General features: G+C 39.9%; 1 protein-coding gene across 1 annotated transcript in view; it reads right to left on the reverse strand.

Annotated features, from left to right (window-relative positions):
- Nucleotides 1-2,384, reverse strand: part of VWDE (von Willebrand factor D and EGF domains) — a 34,725-nt gene extending 32,341 nt beyond the window's left edge. The window contains exon 1 of the mRNA XM_062495279.1: nucleotides 2,297-2,384. Coding sequence (XP_062351263.1) covers nucleotides 2,297-2,384 — 88 coding nt within the window. The remainder of the gene's footprint in view (nucleotides 1-2,296) is intronic.
- Between the last annotated feature and the right edge of the window lie 16,171 nt (nucleotides 2,385-18,555).

The raw sequence follows: 18,555 nt of genomic DNA on the forward strand, positions 1-18,555 counted from the left end.
CAAATAAAATGATCATATTTATGGAGAATCACACAAAAAAATTATGTCATGTTCTTCGCAAAAACGTTAACCCTGCTGAACAGATCTGCTCCAACCAGAAGCATTTAAGAGGGAGTTTGCCATATTTTCCACTGAAATCATTATTACCTTATTCAGGATGCCTTAGATAAAAGTAGATTTTAATATAGGCATTCTTTCAAATATTATTCTCAGAATGATGAATACTGACTTAGCTTGAAATGCTCCAGAAAAGCTTTGCCTGTGTCTAACACCCAGCAATTTTATAGAATCATAGAGTAGTTTGGGCTGGAAGGGACTTTAAATATTATATAGTTCCAGCTTCCATGACACAAGCAGGGATATCTTTCACTAGAGCAGGTTGTTCAAGCTGACCTTGAACATTTCCATGGATAGGGCAGCCACAGCTTCTCTGGGCAACCTGTCCCAGTGCCTCACCACCCTCACAGTAAAGAATATTTTTCCAGTATCTCATCTAAACCTACTCTCTTTCAGTTTGTAGGCTTCTCAATGATTCAAACCTGGCAAAATTATAAGGAACTGAAAACAGGTCCTGATAGCTTTAAAGTGCAAGGGAAGGTTACCTACAGGGCAGGCCTGCCCACCAGCTCTGTCCAGGATGGAACATTAAATTAGAGGAAGATTACTGTGCTACTGGTGACTTGACTTCATCCACAATCACAAAATATCCTAACATGTTCTAACACAAAACAGAACACTCGTGTAAGTTTTAACAAAATTTAGCATTTACTCGTGATTGTTCTTGACAGAACACTTTCCAGATATATATAAGAATATTCTTTTTAATTATTTCTATGGACCTTCAAAAGTACTTGTGATTTATTAACTTTAAATATTTGTTATAGAACAGTGAAATTCCAATTATAAAATACACAAATGAATACTTGAGAAGTAAGACTATAATATCCAGTCTCCTTTGTAGATTGTGTACCTGTGTTTTCACCTAAACTAGAGGAGATTACACGCAAAAGGTTATCAATAGGTTATTAGGAGAGACTCGTTTCTAGAAAGTTGTAACTTTCCCATTCTGTTTGGAGATCCAGACACTACACACTGCTGGAAAAAAAACAAAAAAGAGTCCATCCCAGGAAAATATTCAGCTATTTCCCTAGCATTTGAGTTTACTTATCATATTCTCTGTTTCTTTCCACAAACACCCCATATATACTGCACATGGGTCTCTACTGTTCAATTTGTGTCTCAGCACACCAGGAAGATTTTGATTCCATATTTGCTTTTTCCTGACTATCTTCAGGATTAGTGCAGTAAGCTTTGCTTTGACCATCCCAGACTGACTTGGTCCTGATGGATACTGAGAAATGTGACCCTAAACTGCAACATCTGTGGATTTGTGTATTTGTGGACCTAAACTCTTCAAAATAAAAAAAATAGAAAAGAGTTCACTTTATGGAAGAAGTTATCCTGAAGCAACTGTTTAGAGTAATTTTAAAGGAGAACATAAAAATTACTATAACTACCTAAAAAAACACCATTTTCTTTGATGAGACCAATAAAAGAGCAAAAACGTTGTAGCAATGACAGTATTGCAATCCTGTGGAACAGGAACGTGGTGACTGGACCAATAAAAAAAATTGAATCAACATGCACACATTAATACATCTTTACAAATAATCATTAGACTGGGTGTTAAAACACTTTTCGACCACTTCTATACACACCCCAGGAAGCATCCTAGGTGCTTTACAAAGGCACTAAATAATCACATAACTTTTAGGAAAATGCAAAATTTATGTTTATAGAACATTTTCTAGTAGTTCTCATTGCAATATGTTATTGTATCTACGCTTGATGTGGATTATTTATCCGAAATGTGAAACTATAAACAGACACGGGTTCACCAGAGGTGCCAGGTGAGGATGTGCCAAGGCACTGCCTGTGCTCCAACACTCAGGTGAAGAGCGCCAGGAAGAGAGGGTGGGAGACCCAGCACTCCTGGTCTTGGAGCTCCCCTCAGCAGGCTTTCCCCGCAAGTGCGCTGTGACCAGGACAGCTCCTACTCTGGCAGGTACAAAGTTCAGCCTGTTCCGGGGAAATCTGTGCCACGCAGTCCCTATGCCGGGCGGCAGGCGGTGCCTGCCCCGTCCCTGCTCCTCAGCACCCGCCCGTTCACCTGTGCCGGGTGCCGGGCCCGTTCACCTGTGCCTGACCCGTTCACCTGTGCCGGGTGCCGGGCCCGTTCACCTGTGCCTGACCCGTTCACCTGTGCCGGGCCCGTTCCCTGTGCCCGGTCCCTTACCTCGCCGGCGGGCCCCGGCCGCCGCCAGCCAGCCCAGCACGGCCGCGCCGAGCCAGAGGCGCGGGGCTGTGGGGGCGGCCCCCGGCATGGCCCCTCCGCTCCGCTCCGCTCCGCTCCGCTCCGCTCCCCGCGCTCCCAGCCGCGCTCCCTGCCGGCGGCTCCCGGCGTCTGTGGCCGCTCCGTCCCTGCGCCCACCCCGCTCCTCCGTGCAGCCCCTCCCTCGGGGGCTCGGCCCGCCCCCCTGCCCGGCCCGGCCCGGCCCGGCCCGGCCCCGCCGGGGTCGCCGAGGGGGTGTCCGTGCCCCGTCCCGGCTCTAGGGCCAGCGCAGCCGGGGGTTTTGCCCGGGCCGCTGTGGCATCCCCTGCCCGGGGCTGCCCCGTGGGGATTCGCTGCGAGAAAACGAAGGAAACAGTCCTTGGTTCTTGTCGGGGGCTCTGTGAAGATGCTTGTCCATATCCCAAAGAGGTCCAAACAGACCCAAAGCAGGTCGGCGTTGTGAGCAATGTCCTATTGCCCTCCAACCCAGAACTGCAGTTATTTTCTGATGTACACTACAATGCTTAAGAAGAGCCTGTTTCAAATTGGTCCTTTGATAGATCACCAAGAGTGTTTTATATATCTTTAATCTTTACTATAAGTAATCTTCTTTACTATTAATGCAAACTGAGTTTAGCAAATATTTAACAGTTCCAAGAGCCCAAGCTTCAAGATTTGCTAAGAGATGCTCCTCTTCAGAGATGTCTGTCAGAGGACAGAGAGCAGGACAAATCTCAGCATTTAAGATTTGTCAGTGCTGGTATTTTTTACTGTAGGCCTGAGGTTGTGCAATCATTGAACTACTTCGCACACACCAAACAGTACAGAAGTCCACAGAAATGTTTCACATTCTCTGTAGCATATGTAGGCCCAAGTCTAAACAATAAAGGTTGATGACACTAAACCAGACCTTACTGCCATCTCCTGAACATCTGCCAGGCCACAATGGTCAGTGAAGACTGCTCCCATGGGGCACTGACCTGGATGGCTCTTTGCAGTGCAGCTTTCCCTTCAGGACGAGGCATCAGGGCTTGGAGTCAAGGCAGAGGCAGAGCAGCACTGTTGGGGGTAACCTCAGTCCACTTTTGATCACATTCCCTTCATTGCAAGAAACAGTTCAGCTCTATGATGGCAGTGAGTTTTGAAAAGGCATCACTGTCACAGCCTGAGAATTGAATGCGGTGTCTTGAATTCCTGTCTGTTGTCTAAGACAGATACTTCTGTCCTAAAGATTTGGGGAAATTTTAAGAATTAAGTTTTCTTAATTGTTTACTCGACTCTCTTGGTTATTTGTCAGCAGATATGACAAACTTTCATTCTGAAATGCTGCATATGTCTGAAATTGGTTTGGGTTTCATTTATCTTTTTTCTCAAACCACATGTTTAAAACATGTTAAAGAGAACAATGGGAAAGAAAGAGGTATTTTACAAAACGAGTTGCAAAAGACCTAGAAAGAGAGATGTGAGAAGCTTTGACAAAATTTAAACATTGCACTACTTCTTTGACCTCTGTTAGTCCTGATGGAGTGGTATTTACAGGAGGATTAACACCTTTTGCCATGGATCATTCAGTGGATAGAAAGAGGTGGCAGTAATGGATGCTGGAGTACAGACACCTTTCATCTTTTCAAGACTGGTTTTCCTCTGCCAGCTACCTCTGCTACTATCAGCCTCGTAGCCTCTTACAGTGACAGCAGAGAAAGAGCATATTGTGGTTAAAAGAGCTGACGACTTGCCAAAAGTAGTGCTTGGCACTCATGGTAACAGAGCTGTGTCAGTGACAGTGAATTTATGGGAAACGAAAGTAATTCTAGGGCAATCTCATGCTTATAATAGGAGAATAGGGCTTTCCAGCAGGTTAAATTTCAGATAGTTTCTGTCAGTAATTTCCATAGTTTCAATTAAGTAAATGATAGGCTAGGTAAAATTGTGTTGCACTACTGAAAACACCTTTCATTTACAGTGGAATGTGAAGTCAAACTGCAATTTTGTACATGTATATTATTAAATAGCAAGTTGTTTGGCAGGAAAACCAAGACTGTTGCGTGAGGAGTTTAAGATACTATCATGGTTATGTAGTCCAAGTCATTACTTAATATATCCACTGAAAATATGGCACAGGGAGTGATGATATCAATTCTAGGAAGCATTTAGGCACTGCAGCCCAAAGCAGCATTTCCCAAAGTGAATTTTATGATTAGCAATGAAAAAAGAGAGATTTTAGGTTGGTTTCGAAAATTATTCCAAAACTAACTTAGAGTTTAGTAATCTCAGCCTGTTTGGTAAAGCTTTTAAATATATATTTATTTTAAGGTGGATTCTGAAGTCCTGTCTATGAATAAATTAATTTAATTATTTTAACAAAGCCTGAGCAGAAGTGCTTTTGCTGACTCGTGACTTAAGGCAGGGAAGAGCAAAGTGATAAATCGAAGAAAAAAGACGTGTTGGATGACAAGGAACACAACTTGGGCAATGCTGGAAATAGAGTTTTAAAATTCAGATAACAAAGAAGGTGGCTCTGCTGACACTAATTTCTTGGATCTGCAACTAGATTGTTCTGGTTTAAGGGTTATCTGCATAAGTTCATGACTGTGCAGCTCCAGCATGTGTGTATGGGTAACAGGAATCCTAGAAAAAATGTCCAAGGGAAAAAATAAAATTCTCATAAACATGGCCAACACAGCAACTTTGTCATCTGACACTTCTACTGCTAACATGCCAGTGGGATGTTTGTAGCAGTACACCTTGGATCATTAACTTAATGTAAACAAAGTACATGTCTATAGATTATTTAACAAGATGTCACTATCTTACATTGCATTTGGGGGAACAGTCCAGAGTTAGCAGCAGCCAAGTGGCTAGCAGGTTGATTAAAGATTATTTTTGGTAACTCAGAACAATCTTTGGTAATAAGAACAATCAGCAGTGTTTGCCAAAATGCATGCAAATAGGTGTGCATAGCTGCTCGGGTGTAAACTGGAAATGAAAGATTACTGTGAGTTTTAAAGGTAGTTGTCTCTAGACAAAGCCACAAATTTGTTTTTCTACTTGTATCCAAGCCCTCAACTCGAAGGTAAATAAGGGGATTACCTACAAAACAGTACTTGTAGTAGGCTCCTTGGAATAATAAGTAGTTAGTGTGAATGGTAGGGCTCAAGAAGGGGGAAGCAGAGGTTGAGAACTGAAGATGGCTGTGTAGGTGGATGCTGTCCTGAACAATGAATCCTCAGGTCTGACACTTTGGGATTTGCTCACTCTGACGCTCAGAACTTCTTAGCCAGGATTTGTAAACTGAGGTAAACACTTAGAGAAGAATCTGATTAAGCTTAAGCTGAAATTGCCCACTATATCTAATTAATTATGAACCTTGTCTTTCTAACTGTGTAGCTAACAGTACAAATGGACTTACAATGGATTCTTTCTTAAATGAATCTTTTATGCTGTGCCACTAAGTATGTCTGTAGTGTAAGGCAAGGTAAATCTGAATAAGCTCTTGAAATCTGTGTTGCTGTATTTGTTATCTGTGCAGAGATAGAGCACAGATGACAACTCCAAATAAAACAGAACTTGGAAGCTGGGAGAAATTTCCCTGCAAAGCTTCAAAGGGTTATTGCAATATTACCAAGTGCTGAATGTTTGGAAAGAGTTGCCTTCAGCAGATAACACCCCTCCTGGAAGGAGCAGATGGATGAGAGATAGCCTGCAGCCCTGGGCAAATCCAAACTATCAGAGAGGGATGAGTTCTCTTGCATTTACCCCTTACTGATTTTAGTTCTTTCTTTGTGTAAGAATAATTTCTTTTTGCTTGTGCCAGCTTATATGGTAGGTGAATGGTAGGTGAGCTCATCCTTTCCAAAGCAATAAATTGTTAACATTCTTTGTCTAATCAATTCCGCACTTAAAGTCAAATTCCAGTCTTCCCTTCAAATTGTAGGTTGTGTGACTTTTAACTTAGCTAAGGTTCATTTGATTTAAAAACATGATTTAACAGCTCTGAAACAAATGTCCTGAAACATCACTAAAACATAGGAAGATATACGAAGAGACATTGCCAATTCCAGTTCAGAATGAAATATTTGATTCTATCCCCCTTCCTATCTTTCACACCAAATAAATAGGTATTGGTCATGTGCATTTATTAATTTTGATCGTTCTGTGGCTAATATTGCAGCATCACAAGAGGTTTACTTTACTCATGTTTATTCTGCTGGTGGCTTTTTCAGAAAACTGAGGGGCTTTTGAGTGACATTTGTTTTCCAAAATGTTTTTAAAATTTGTAGAGGGTATTTTTTAATCTGCCATGTAAATGTACTCAGCATTGACAGTCTGTTTAGCTTTCAGAGGTAATGACATGTTTAGTATGTTTTAGTCCTTAATTCTCTTTTATATTTGACCTCTTGTATATACTATATTTGACTTATGCAGTAAAGGACTTCAGTTTAAAAATCTAATGTAATTTGGCTTTGATAAGCAGTATAAGAGTTAGTGTAAATCATGGGAGATCTGTCTCCAGGAGTTATTAAGACTCAAATAAAATCAGTGTTAGGCTTTCTATTAACTTCAATTATCTTTGGATCAACCACTTACTTTTTTATTTTTCTCAAGTATTTTTATATTCTTAATTCATGGTCTGTCCACTGTAGTTACTCAGAATGTGCCAGAATATTTTGAAGTCTGGAAGTCCCTTGGCTAGTGGAATATTAATGGAATAATCTTTGCTTTATACATACTGAAATGTAGCGCTGACACGTAATTACACTGATAAGCTGAGTATGGTGCAATTCTCAACTACTATTTCTTTTCTGTCTGTCTCCCATGTGGTTTGTCTTTGCGGGTGTACCGCTCAGTTAGTAGCAATTTTTAAAAAATAGGAGACCATAGCTATATAGAATAAATGCTATTTGAGTAAGGTGTGGAACATTGATCTTACAGGCAATGGTATACTTCATACTCAGTCTTACTGGTTTTCATCTGTTTGTATTTGTACCATTATTTCTAATATTTGTGAAATAAAAGTTAACATTACTGGGTAAAAAATCTTGACTAAGTTATGTGGTCTTCTTAGATGCAGATGAGAAAAAGCATTCTTAAAATATGTAACCTATGCAGATGAGAAACAAATAATAGAATATTTTTCTCAAATTCTCGGGTTACCTTTGTTAGTACCAAAAGCTTTGATCATGTAGACACTAAAATGTGTTTTAGTAAAACCCCACAAGAAGAAGGGGGATTAAATATCTCCCAGATCCCATAACCTAGTGATAAAATCTGTGTTCCTTTTTTCTGGGCCTATCATTTCTCCTCCTAGCTTTTACTTTATATGTGAAAACAGCTTCCTGGGTAGTGAGTCAGTAAGGTCATCACCTCTGGCTGTGTCCTAATACCCTAATACAGACATGGCACCCCTGATAAGGGGCACATCCTACACACAATCCATGACTATTTGATAACCCTGAATATAAAAACAAATAACCTGTGGCTGGCCTGGTAAGAAAAAATTGCATCTGCCAAGCCAGGAAAAGCACATTCTTTGCCTTTGTTTTATGAAAAGGTCTCTGGTTTCTGAAGGAGGGAGCTCACATCTGAGGATCGTGTAAGGAAGCAAGCACATGCAGAGGGGTTCCTCAGCTTCAGCTACTGTACTGAGCTAGGCTGTGACTTTCCACAAGCCTTTCCCTGCATTTAGAGAAAACCAATATTTATCGACTTAATATAGGATGGGATGGCAAGAACAGATGCACGCTAAAGGAGCAGAAGCACAGCTTATCAAATAGCTTTATTGTGTGAAGTTTCACTATTTTTTGCTGAGATTTCACCCAGCATGCCTGTTTTCATGTGTATCTTTATACAGTAAGAAAAAACAGAAGTGTCCTCACTGAGACAAGCAGATGTGATTTTTTGCCCCCTCCCACTGGGCTTTGTTGAGGCTTTAAACAAGTATTTTGATGAAAACAGATCCCCCTGCCTCACTCTAATGGAAAATATATTCCCTGTCTGTTCCCTAGATAAAATGAAGTCTTTTTCTTGGATAGGAGTAAGATATCTTGCTACAGATTGAATTTTCTTGGTACAGCAGATTATGAAAATGGTTTTTATCATCTGTAGTTTGAAGAAACTGGAAGGACAATATCTGCCTGTTGCCCTGTTAACTTCCCTCTCTGATGGTTTGGCCATCTCAATTTTTAGGTTAACACCATTGTTTTTTATGATGCTTAAAAAAATAGAGCATGACTTGATCTGACAGAAGTCTATTGACACAGGAACAAAGCACAGACCTGGTTTTAAAGAGTAGAAGTGGACAAAATGTTCAAAACCTGATTTACAAACTCATGTGAAGTAGTGTTACTAATCTGATTTCTAAAAAATAAAAAAAATCTGAAAACCCACTAAAATATTAATTCAGTAGTATACCAGATTTAAAAAGGTGGTGCTAATTTAATTACACTGAATTGAGGGCTATTAATCTGATGAAGTGTTAGACATGAAGAAGTGTTAAACACAGCTACAGTGTCTGGCTCAGGAAAACCAAAGCAACAGATCAGACAAAAGTGAGAACAGGACAAGGAATTATTTTTCATGCATGTTCCATTTTCTCTAAGCAGGATGGTACTGATCGCTCTCAGGTGCTGGTATTGAGCAATACTGGTTTGATTTTTATTATGCTCTTAATCTTTAGTGAAGAGTAGAAATGTAAAAAAATGATTGCATAAAATTACAAGGTAAACAGCTACCTAACCATTGTCAGGTTTAAATGAGGAACAGGCCCATGAGTCTATACCTCAGGTTCTTAAGCTAACTATAGGAAGGAACAATCAGCTAACAATAGGAAGGAACAGCAATGTTGTGAAAGGAAAGCCATACTGAGAGGTACAGAAAAAAATTATATTAGTTTAAAAGATTAATTATCCTTTTATGGACAGTATAATTATGATAAATGCTATATAATTTTTAAAATTGTATATTTTTCTGACAACTCTCTCAGTGTTCCTGTAACATGTAGATTCTGTTTCACTACCTTTATTCCTCTACAGTTAGGAATTTTGATATGAGCTGCATTAAATGTAATGTTATTCTGGCACCCAAATGGGACTGGAAAGAACCTGGTAATTAAATGGCTTATAGAGAAAGAGTTTTGAGTACGGATAAAAAAATTAACTTCTGTATTCTGACATTTAATATTGTTAATCATCACAGTTTTGTCATTTTAGCAATAGATCATAAGTAGGTCTGAGAATGAAAGCCAGATTGTCAGCAGGGAGCAAATAAATCCTTATGGCTTCTTTTTCTTTATTTATGACACAAGTTTGGTTCCAATGACTACACAGGGCAAGCTACTTCATTTCTCCAGCTAGCACAAGGCTGTAGTGAATCTGCTTCCCCCAGACTGTGTCTCCCACAAAAACTATGTGTAGGCATTTGTCTTTCTCTTAATCCTTCCCCAAACCCTGCAGCCATAACAATTTCTTGGGGATTTTCTCAAGTTAAAAGTGCATCCTTTCTGTACCATACATCTCTGGCTTCGGAGCTGCTCTGGTTACATCTGTTACATCTGTTATATACCTGACAAAGGGAAACCATGGCTGACATTACATTTTAGTGTTGTTTGTGTTTGAGAAAACACATAAGCAGCTGAGTGAACTCCTTCATGTTCTTTATGCAAAGATTTGCTCCAACCTGTTGGAGCAACTTATCTCCCTTGCTGTAAAAACAATATTATTCTTCCTGAGTTCATAGGTGTTGAATAATCACTAATCTCAAGGCATCATATACATAGTATCATACAACACTCCTTCAAACTTGAAAATATTCAGAAGATGTCAGCAACTTGCAGTCTTTCTGATGAGGAAATGTGATTTTGACAAATACCTGAAGGTTTGATAAGTGACTACAGCAAAGCCATAAACCCTTATGTCTCTTCTGTCAGCAGTGGAAAGGCTAGTGCTGCCAAAACCCAGACCTATTTCCCGTCATATCTCAATTCAAAGTTATGTAAAATTCATCACCTGGAAGAGCTTGGAGCTGCAGTGCTTTAAGGAGTGGCAGAATTACTGTTACTGTAGCATCCTACTGCTATTGGTATTCTAAATCTTCATTTTTGTAGGCCTGAGCTATGAAAATATAACATTAAATAAATATGTCATATTAATAATAATCTTCTGTTAGGCCTATTGCTCTACAATACTGTTCAGTTTTCAACTCATTTTCTTTATGGCTCAGAGACCACCCAGGGGCTTGGAGAATACTTGCAGCACATCATTGCTGAAACTGTCACATGAAATCAATGTAAAATAGACCAGAAAAAAACTTGTAAAATTAAAAGCAAAATTATACTATTAAACTGCATCAATGTCTGATTGCAGGTAGAGGGAGAAAGGTAAAAAATAATGGAAAATGTTAGTTGTTGTAATAGCCCCTGTTACACTCGTGGGCCCCAGAGTGTACGGAGTACACTGAGTGTACAGAGTACTCTGTAGTCACAGAGCTACGTGACTTTGTGCTAATAAAATTTGGCTGCTGGATTTATCTAATTTTTATGCAGTTCCAGTAATTAAGAAAAAATTTTATATTATGTGGGTTTTCTTTCAGTCCTGCTTGTGTGTTTTTAGCTCTCCATTGCATGCAATACTTTCATAGAATCCACTATAGTGAATTTAAAATGCAGTTTGCAAATTTAAAAACGAAAAACAAGGTAATGAAAAGCACTGGGTAATAAAAGTTCCCATATCTTCAACAGCCCTCAAACACCTGTAAAAATTTGTTTTGCAACCTGCACTGAAATGTGATGGAAATCACTGCTTACAAGTCTCTTGCGAAAATGTAAAATATCCCAGCTTAAAGCTTCACATACAGATTGATAGATAAAATATATCTCAAACACATCTATTGTGTCCCACCAGGACTATTCCAAACTGATGCCCTCTGCATTCCAATGAAAAGAATAATTACCCTGGGCAATGCTGTTCTTTAACTGTCATAAAGCAAATGTGATTTGTTTAGTTACTAGTCTAACGTGATTATCACACAGAAGTGACAATTTTAAAAGTAAAAGCAATTAATACAATGAAATATTTCCTTTCATTCAGCTGTATTTAGACTGGTCTATGCTTACATATATCACAGAGGAATGGAGTTTTAAATGTGCTCATTTCTCTCTACTTGTTCATAGAAAAAAGTACTGTCAGTCAAGGAAAAGAAATATAACGCAGTGGAGGCTAAAATATTGCTGTTTGCCTTGCACAGAGTGACAGTCTCAAAACTAAGAGCATGTTTTTAAGCAAATGTTCTCTGTACTATTTCTTTCCCACCCAGTCCTTAATAATCTCCTTGGCCTCTCTTTTCAGAATACTGCTGCATATGTAGAAGCCAGCTCATCTGTATTTTGAGGATGAAGGGTCATTTTAAACTTTACAACCCATTAACAGCACGTTTAATGAAGTTAAAACATTCAGTCTTTAAGCCCCCTCTGCAAAGGCAATCTAATCAGTCAGACCCTACTCAAATCTTTCCTCTTTGATGACGCAGACTTAATCTAGAGCTTTTACATTTGCTGATTTGCAAAACTAGGAATTCCCCTTCTACAGATCTGTGACTCTTTGTGATGTTCTTACCTCCTTGTTTCGAGACTTGCTGCAATGCTAAGAACAGACATCCTGTTGTTCAACCGGAGTTTTAGCATTGTGTATCTGAAGAAAATCCCTAGACCACCAGCATCTTTTCGGCATCTGTGAGCATAAAGGTTATGACAGTTGCCCCTTCTAACTGTAATCTTTCGTTTTAAAAGAATTCTACTAAAATATTTTCAAGCTGTGATTATCTCTTTCTGCTTTGTGTGGCATTGCCAAGAAAAAAATACTGAAAGTTTTAAAAGCAATACATTCTGCTGTGTTTTAAAACCTTCAATTTGCAACTAAATTATGTACTTAGCTTTACACACTTGACTTCTTCAGACTATTAACAGCTTAAACTGCAGCCCATGTTTAAGTGTTTGCAGGATCAAGATCCACATCCTCTCTGCACCATTAAAGGTTTTGCAGTTGAAGAGTGGCTAGATTCCCAAAGGGGTTGTCTTTTATGTATAAATGGAGAACATCCATGGCTTGCATCTGGGATTTATCATCTTGTTTGAGTGATCTAATCTCCGTAGTGTGTATGTGTGTACTCATGAACTTACATATGCAGACATGGTAATGACAAGAATAAGCTTGCTACTGGGGAAAAAAGCAAGCAGAGAAAGGAATTGCCAAATATTCCTTAGAACACTGACCCCCATTTTATGGAAATTTTAAAGCATTTTATTTTCTGTCCTGCTCTATAAATTATCCACTGCTTCCTTGTATTCTGTTCTGGCCAGCAAATCTCCAAGCAATTTTCAATATTCCAGACCAGTGACAAGGACTTAGTTTATGAATTAGAAAACAGTTAAACCCACCAAATACTCCTTTTCCTTTTGTCTTCTCATCTTAAATTCAATTTCTACATCTCTATGCCTCCATTCAATGCTGGTCTGAAGCAGTCCATCATAACTTACATGTATGTGTGTATGTGTTTGTAAGTTCATATAAAGAATATACTTGTGTGTGTCTGTGTAAATGCATAAACATTTTCCTTTCACTTATAAAACATACCTAATGATATTATTGGTAGATATAATAAGTTTACTGTTTTGTCCTGTGGCTTAACTATAAATCTGCCTAAAGCAACAATGCATATTTTTTTATTGCATGGTACCATAGTTTTGTGTTCAATGCAAGTCACATTATAGGCAAAAAATAATAATAATATGGCATGTTTTTTTTGAATTCATGACCTGATGCTATCAGTTCTCTGTTAAGATCTTTGAAATCTTCTATAAGAAAGCTGCTGTGGCGTGTTTTGTTTTGTTTTGTTTTTTGTTTTGTTTTTTTTTTTTTTCCTTTGTGTAACCTTTAAGAATCACAAAAAAAGGTTACATGGATAGCTCTGGAAAGTATTGTTTGGTCATCACAGAACAGATGAAGGACCATGGAAACTGTGAAATCTTCATCTCCTTGTACGTGGGATGGGGGTTAGACCTAGATGATCTGTAAGGTCACTTCCAACCCAGGCTATTCTACAATTGTAAGATTAAAACCTACTTACATATTACTTTGGAACATGAAGACCACCCTGGTTAAGTACCTTGTCTGAGAAATTCCATTTTAGGATTGATTAATTCAAATATATTTATGCCATTTTATGTTAGATTGGCAGAAGCCCTAGACATAAAGTAAAACCTGTCCTTTCTTCCTTCTAGCCTCTGCAGACTTCTTAAACAATGCTGTCCAGTTGTTCCAAAGGATATTCTCTTCCCTATCTCTTGTTATGTGGTATCTTGCTTCTAAATGCAGTCTCAGCTTTTGAACATAAATAAAATATGATTGTGGTTTGTCACTGAGCTGGCATTTGGCAAAGTTAAGAGGGAGACACTGCTGAATCTGTTTTTGCACCCTGCACAACTGCAGAGCTGGGCAACTTGAGGGCTTTGACCATAGGTACTGTAGATAGCAAGTCATCACTGATGGAAGAGGTGTGGTGCCACTTTATCTTTCCTATACCAACAGGTTCTTTGGATTCTGGAAATTCATGTATGTGCCATACAAGTTTCAGTAAAAGATTCAGCTGTGCAGACAGACACTACTTTCTTCTTTCCTTACTCTTTGATGTGTATATGAGAAATTTAAACCCAAATGCACAGCACTTTCCACAGAAAATAAACATGACATTAAATTACACAGTAGTGAAGGAGGCATTTCTGCATGCTATATTTCTTTCCTCTTCATTCAACAACATAAACTGTATTGCCATCTATGACTACTACACTGGAAAGCTTCAAATACTCTTATAAAACGTGAAGAAAGTAGTTATATTTCCACTCACAAGAATCAAGGACAAATTTTATTTCCTTGAGGAGAAGAACTCTGATAATCTTTATAGTAGCAGAATAGCAGTTTTATTGATCAGGTATGGGATCTGAGGGATCAAAATAAATATATTATATTGCGCTTTTTTTTTCTGATAGCACTTGTTTAAGTCTACTGCTTATGCTATACTTTTTCTGTTAGCTCCCATATTAGTAATTATACTTTTTAATAAAGTTACATTTTTAACTGTGTCATCAATCAATTCTGAGAAATTTAATATTCGTAAGAATGGCTTTAGGAAAGTGGTACCATCTACAGAGTAGCCATTATCATATGTAAATGGAAAAACATGGTAAAGAAGATGAGACCTGTCTGTGGGCTCTGAAACGATCAGTCTCTGAGACAAGATAAAAGAACAGCTCTCCTGTGGGAGACAATGACTTACTTCCTCATGATAGTTACTTAATGTCAATGCACTTCATTCTGATGATAAATAAGAGGGCTTCCCCTGAGCCTGATTGCTTGTATAATGTGTTCCCATATATAATTATAAAGAGAATTAAAAGCTGAGCTAGTGTATGAGGCAGCAAAATAACTTTACCACCCACCAGTTCTTCCCATGTCATTGGCTGCTCACCTGGCAATGCATCTGTAGCTGACACAGAACTTTTTATCTGAAGGCTGTATTTGTGATACTTTTGTGACACATTTGTGAACTTTATTTCTTTAACAAAATAGTCTTTAAAACCCTCATTTTTTCTTTTTTCTTATAGAAAATGTTGCTAATACATAGAAGGTATGTAGTGGAACAGCCCTTAGTTCAGGAAAGTAAAAGATCACTTTAGGACTGACCCTACAGGAGAATTAACTACAGATGAGATAGTCACCATTGCCTTCACCAGATTTCAAGTTGTATTAATTTAGCTTTAAGATAAAACAACAATAATCTTAGCATCCCAAATCTGAAAGCCACATGATACCAGATGTTTAAGACATACAAAAATAAATAAGATGCTAAAGTCCCCAGAAGCTGTTTGACTTCCAGTGAAGAGCTAGGTATTTATATTTAGCTAGGGATTAATAATTTTAAGTCTGACCCATACAGTCCCTACTGTATGAAACAGTACAAAGCCAGTACATCACTTAAGTCCTATTAAACCATGATACAAAGGCCTCATGCTGACTTTTGCAGGAATGACTCATGCTGTGTTCTATCCTGTTCTACACTACCAAGTTATTCAGGTGTATGTTGAATTGGTACGTGTTTTTCATGGCCTGGTTTTTGGTAGCATGGGGGCCACGGAGATGGCTTCTGTGAGGAGATGCCAGAAGCTTCCACTGTGTCTGGCCGAGCCAATCCCTGATGTGTCTGAAGATGGACATGCTGCTGGCCAAGGCTGGGCCAATTAGAGATGTTGGTAATGACTCTGTGAAAACATATTTAAGAAAAAAAAAACCAAAGTGGGTACAGTTTTTGCTACCAGAGAAGAGGAGGTGAGAACATGTGAGGGAAACAACATGGACACACCAAGGTCAGTACAGAAGGAGGGCAGGAGGTACTCCATGTGCTGGAGCTGAGATTCCCCTGCAGCCCCTGGTGCAGCCCATGGTGAGGTTGCTGTGGTCCTGCAGCCCATGGAGGGCCATGGGGATGCAGAGATCCACCCATAGCCCATGGAGGGCCATGGAGATGCAGAGATCCACCCCCAGCCCATGGAGGGCCATGGGGATGCAGAGATCCACCTCCAGCCCATGGAGAGCTATGGGGAAGCAGAGATCCACCTCCAGCCCATGGAGAGCCATGGAGAAGCAGAGATCCACCTCCAGCCCATGGAGAGCCATGGAGATGCAGAGATCCACCTCCAGCCCATGGAGAGCCATGGAGAAGCAGAGATCCACCTCCAGCCCATGGAGAGCCATGGAGATGTAGAGATCCACCTCCAGCCCATGGAGAGCCATGGGGAAGCAGAGATCCACCCCCAGCCCATGGAGAGCCATGGGGATGCAGAGATCCACCCACAGCCCATGGAGAGCCATGGGGAAGCAGAGATCCACCTCCAGCCCATGGAGAGCCATGGGGATGCAGAGATCCACCCACAGCCCATGGAGAGCCATGGGGATGCAGAGATCCACCCCCAGCCCATGGAGAGCCATGGGGATGCAGAGATCCACCCCCAGCCCATGGAGAGCCATGGGGATGCAGAGATCCACCCACAGCCTGTGGAGGAGGTGCCCACACCAGAGAAGGTGGATGCCTGGAGGGAGAAGGCTGTGACCCATGGGATACCCATGGAGAGGGGCCCTGCTCCCTGGCTGGAGGAGCCTATCTTTGGAGGACTGCACCCCGTGGAGAGGTGACCCATGCCAGAGAAGTTCACAGAGAACTGTCTCCCGTGGGAGGGACCCCACAGCCTCACAGGGGAAGGACTCCTCTCCCGGAGTAGCAGAAGAAAACCTCAGGTGATGAACTGAACAAAACCCCCATGCCCTGCCTTCCTGCACTGTCAGTGGGAAGGAATGAGGGGTTGAGGGAAGAAAAGGTGTTTTTAAAAGATTATTTTACTTCTCATTATTCTCCTCCTCTGAATTTGTTAGTAATAAACTCATACCTCTAAGTTGAGCCTGTTTTGCCCTTGGAATGTTTTTCTCACAGTCATTATTTCATCTTATGAACCCTTTGTTTAAATTCTTCTCTCCTCTGCTCAGGTGTAGCAGGGGAAGGTGAGTGAGTGGCTTTCATGGGTGCCTGTTGTTTGGCCAGTGTCAAACCTCAACAATATGCAAAAACGGGATTTGGAAATACAATCAGGTGGAAAATAGCAAATAGCATACAACATCTAAATCTAAAAGCTGTAAATATAGGAATGTTTTCCTAACTTGTCTCTTTGGCAAACATGCATGAGAAGGAAAAGTTATAACTAAAAAAGAAATAATTTGTAAATATGAAACCATCACTGTTTTCAAGCTATCATCACTTCCATGTGAAAAACTGGGCAGATGAGCAAAAGTGTTTTTATATAACATCCTAGCAATTTCCTAGGAATTTAGGATATTAGCAAAAACACTCCGTCCCCCTTAGAAAACAGTTATAATTGAAATGGCATTGGTTTTGTGGAATTCAAGGCAAAAAATCCTAATGTCCAGGGTTTCACTGGGTGGAGTTAATTTTCTTTATAGCAGCCCATACAGAGCTGTGTTTTAGATTTGTGACCAAGACAGTGTTATTGGCACATCAGTGTTTTGGCTGCTGCTGAACAGCACTTTCACAGTGCCAAGGTTCTCTCTCCAGCTATGCCACCAAAGGCCAGTAAGCTGGGCATGGGCAAAAGGTTGTGAGGGAGCACAGCTGGGACAGCCTACCCCAGCTGGCCAGAGAGTCCATATAATGTCATATGCAGCAATAAAACTTGGTGTTTTTCCAAAGTAGCCTTTGCTCAAAGACTGAGCACCAGTCAGCTGGTAGTAAGAAATTGCTTTTCCATCACTTGCTTTTTTTCCCTCTCTTACCCCTTCTCCTATTAATCTATTTTTACTCTCAAGTTTTCTTATTTCTATTTTCTGATTCTCTTCCCCTTCCTACTAAGGAGTCATCTGGAGTCAACCCTCTAAACTTAGCTAAAAGAGTTCCATACTTCTAGCTTCACTGTTTAATTGTTTGTGATTCTTAGTCTCATAATAAATCATGATGAAACTGTTGGCAAGGACTGACTTAGGAGACCTGGTCTCCTAAGCAGCCGACCTGACAAAACTCCAGATTATTGCCTCACTGAAATTTCACAGGAATTAAGGTATTTTTCATCAGGGAAAACTGTTTTGTTGGAAGTTTTGCCAACCTGCTCTAATTTGGACTAGATTTTTCTTGTTCCATGCATTCACAGACCTCCTGGTAGGAAATGGAAGGAGTTGAAAACAGTCACAGTTGGGGACCTAATTACAGCATAATTACAGACCTGTCCATGTTGATATTTTGGGAAGCCTTAGAATGAATACAATATAGTTATCTCTACCTCACTGGCATTTTATGTCACTGGACCTTTTGTCATTCCCTCAGAATATTTTATCTGGCTTTATGGCCAATAAAATTCTGAGCCTACTGCCATCCCACTCACGCCAAGAAGGCACATGCAGTGATGTCCTGCAGTCTGACATTTCCCCTTCCACCCATTTCTGGGTATGAAAGGAAATAACAGCTCTAACAAAGGAGACACTACATGTTATGCCTCTCCTCATGAATCACATGCAGCAACAATTAATGGAGCTCATTTTCAAACAGAAATGTACATGAGAATATGCATTCATTACTAATGAATATGAAAACAGATGCATGTTTAAGATGACCAAGTG

Source organism: Cinclus cinclus, chromosome 1, assembly GCF_963662255.1.
Source record: "Cinclus cinclus chromosome 1, bCinCin1.1, whole genome shotgun sequence".
Classification (NCBI taxonomy): domain Eukaryota; kingdom Metazoa; phylum Chordata; class Aves; order Passeriformes; family Cinclidae; genus Cinclus; species Cinclus cinclus.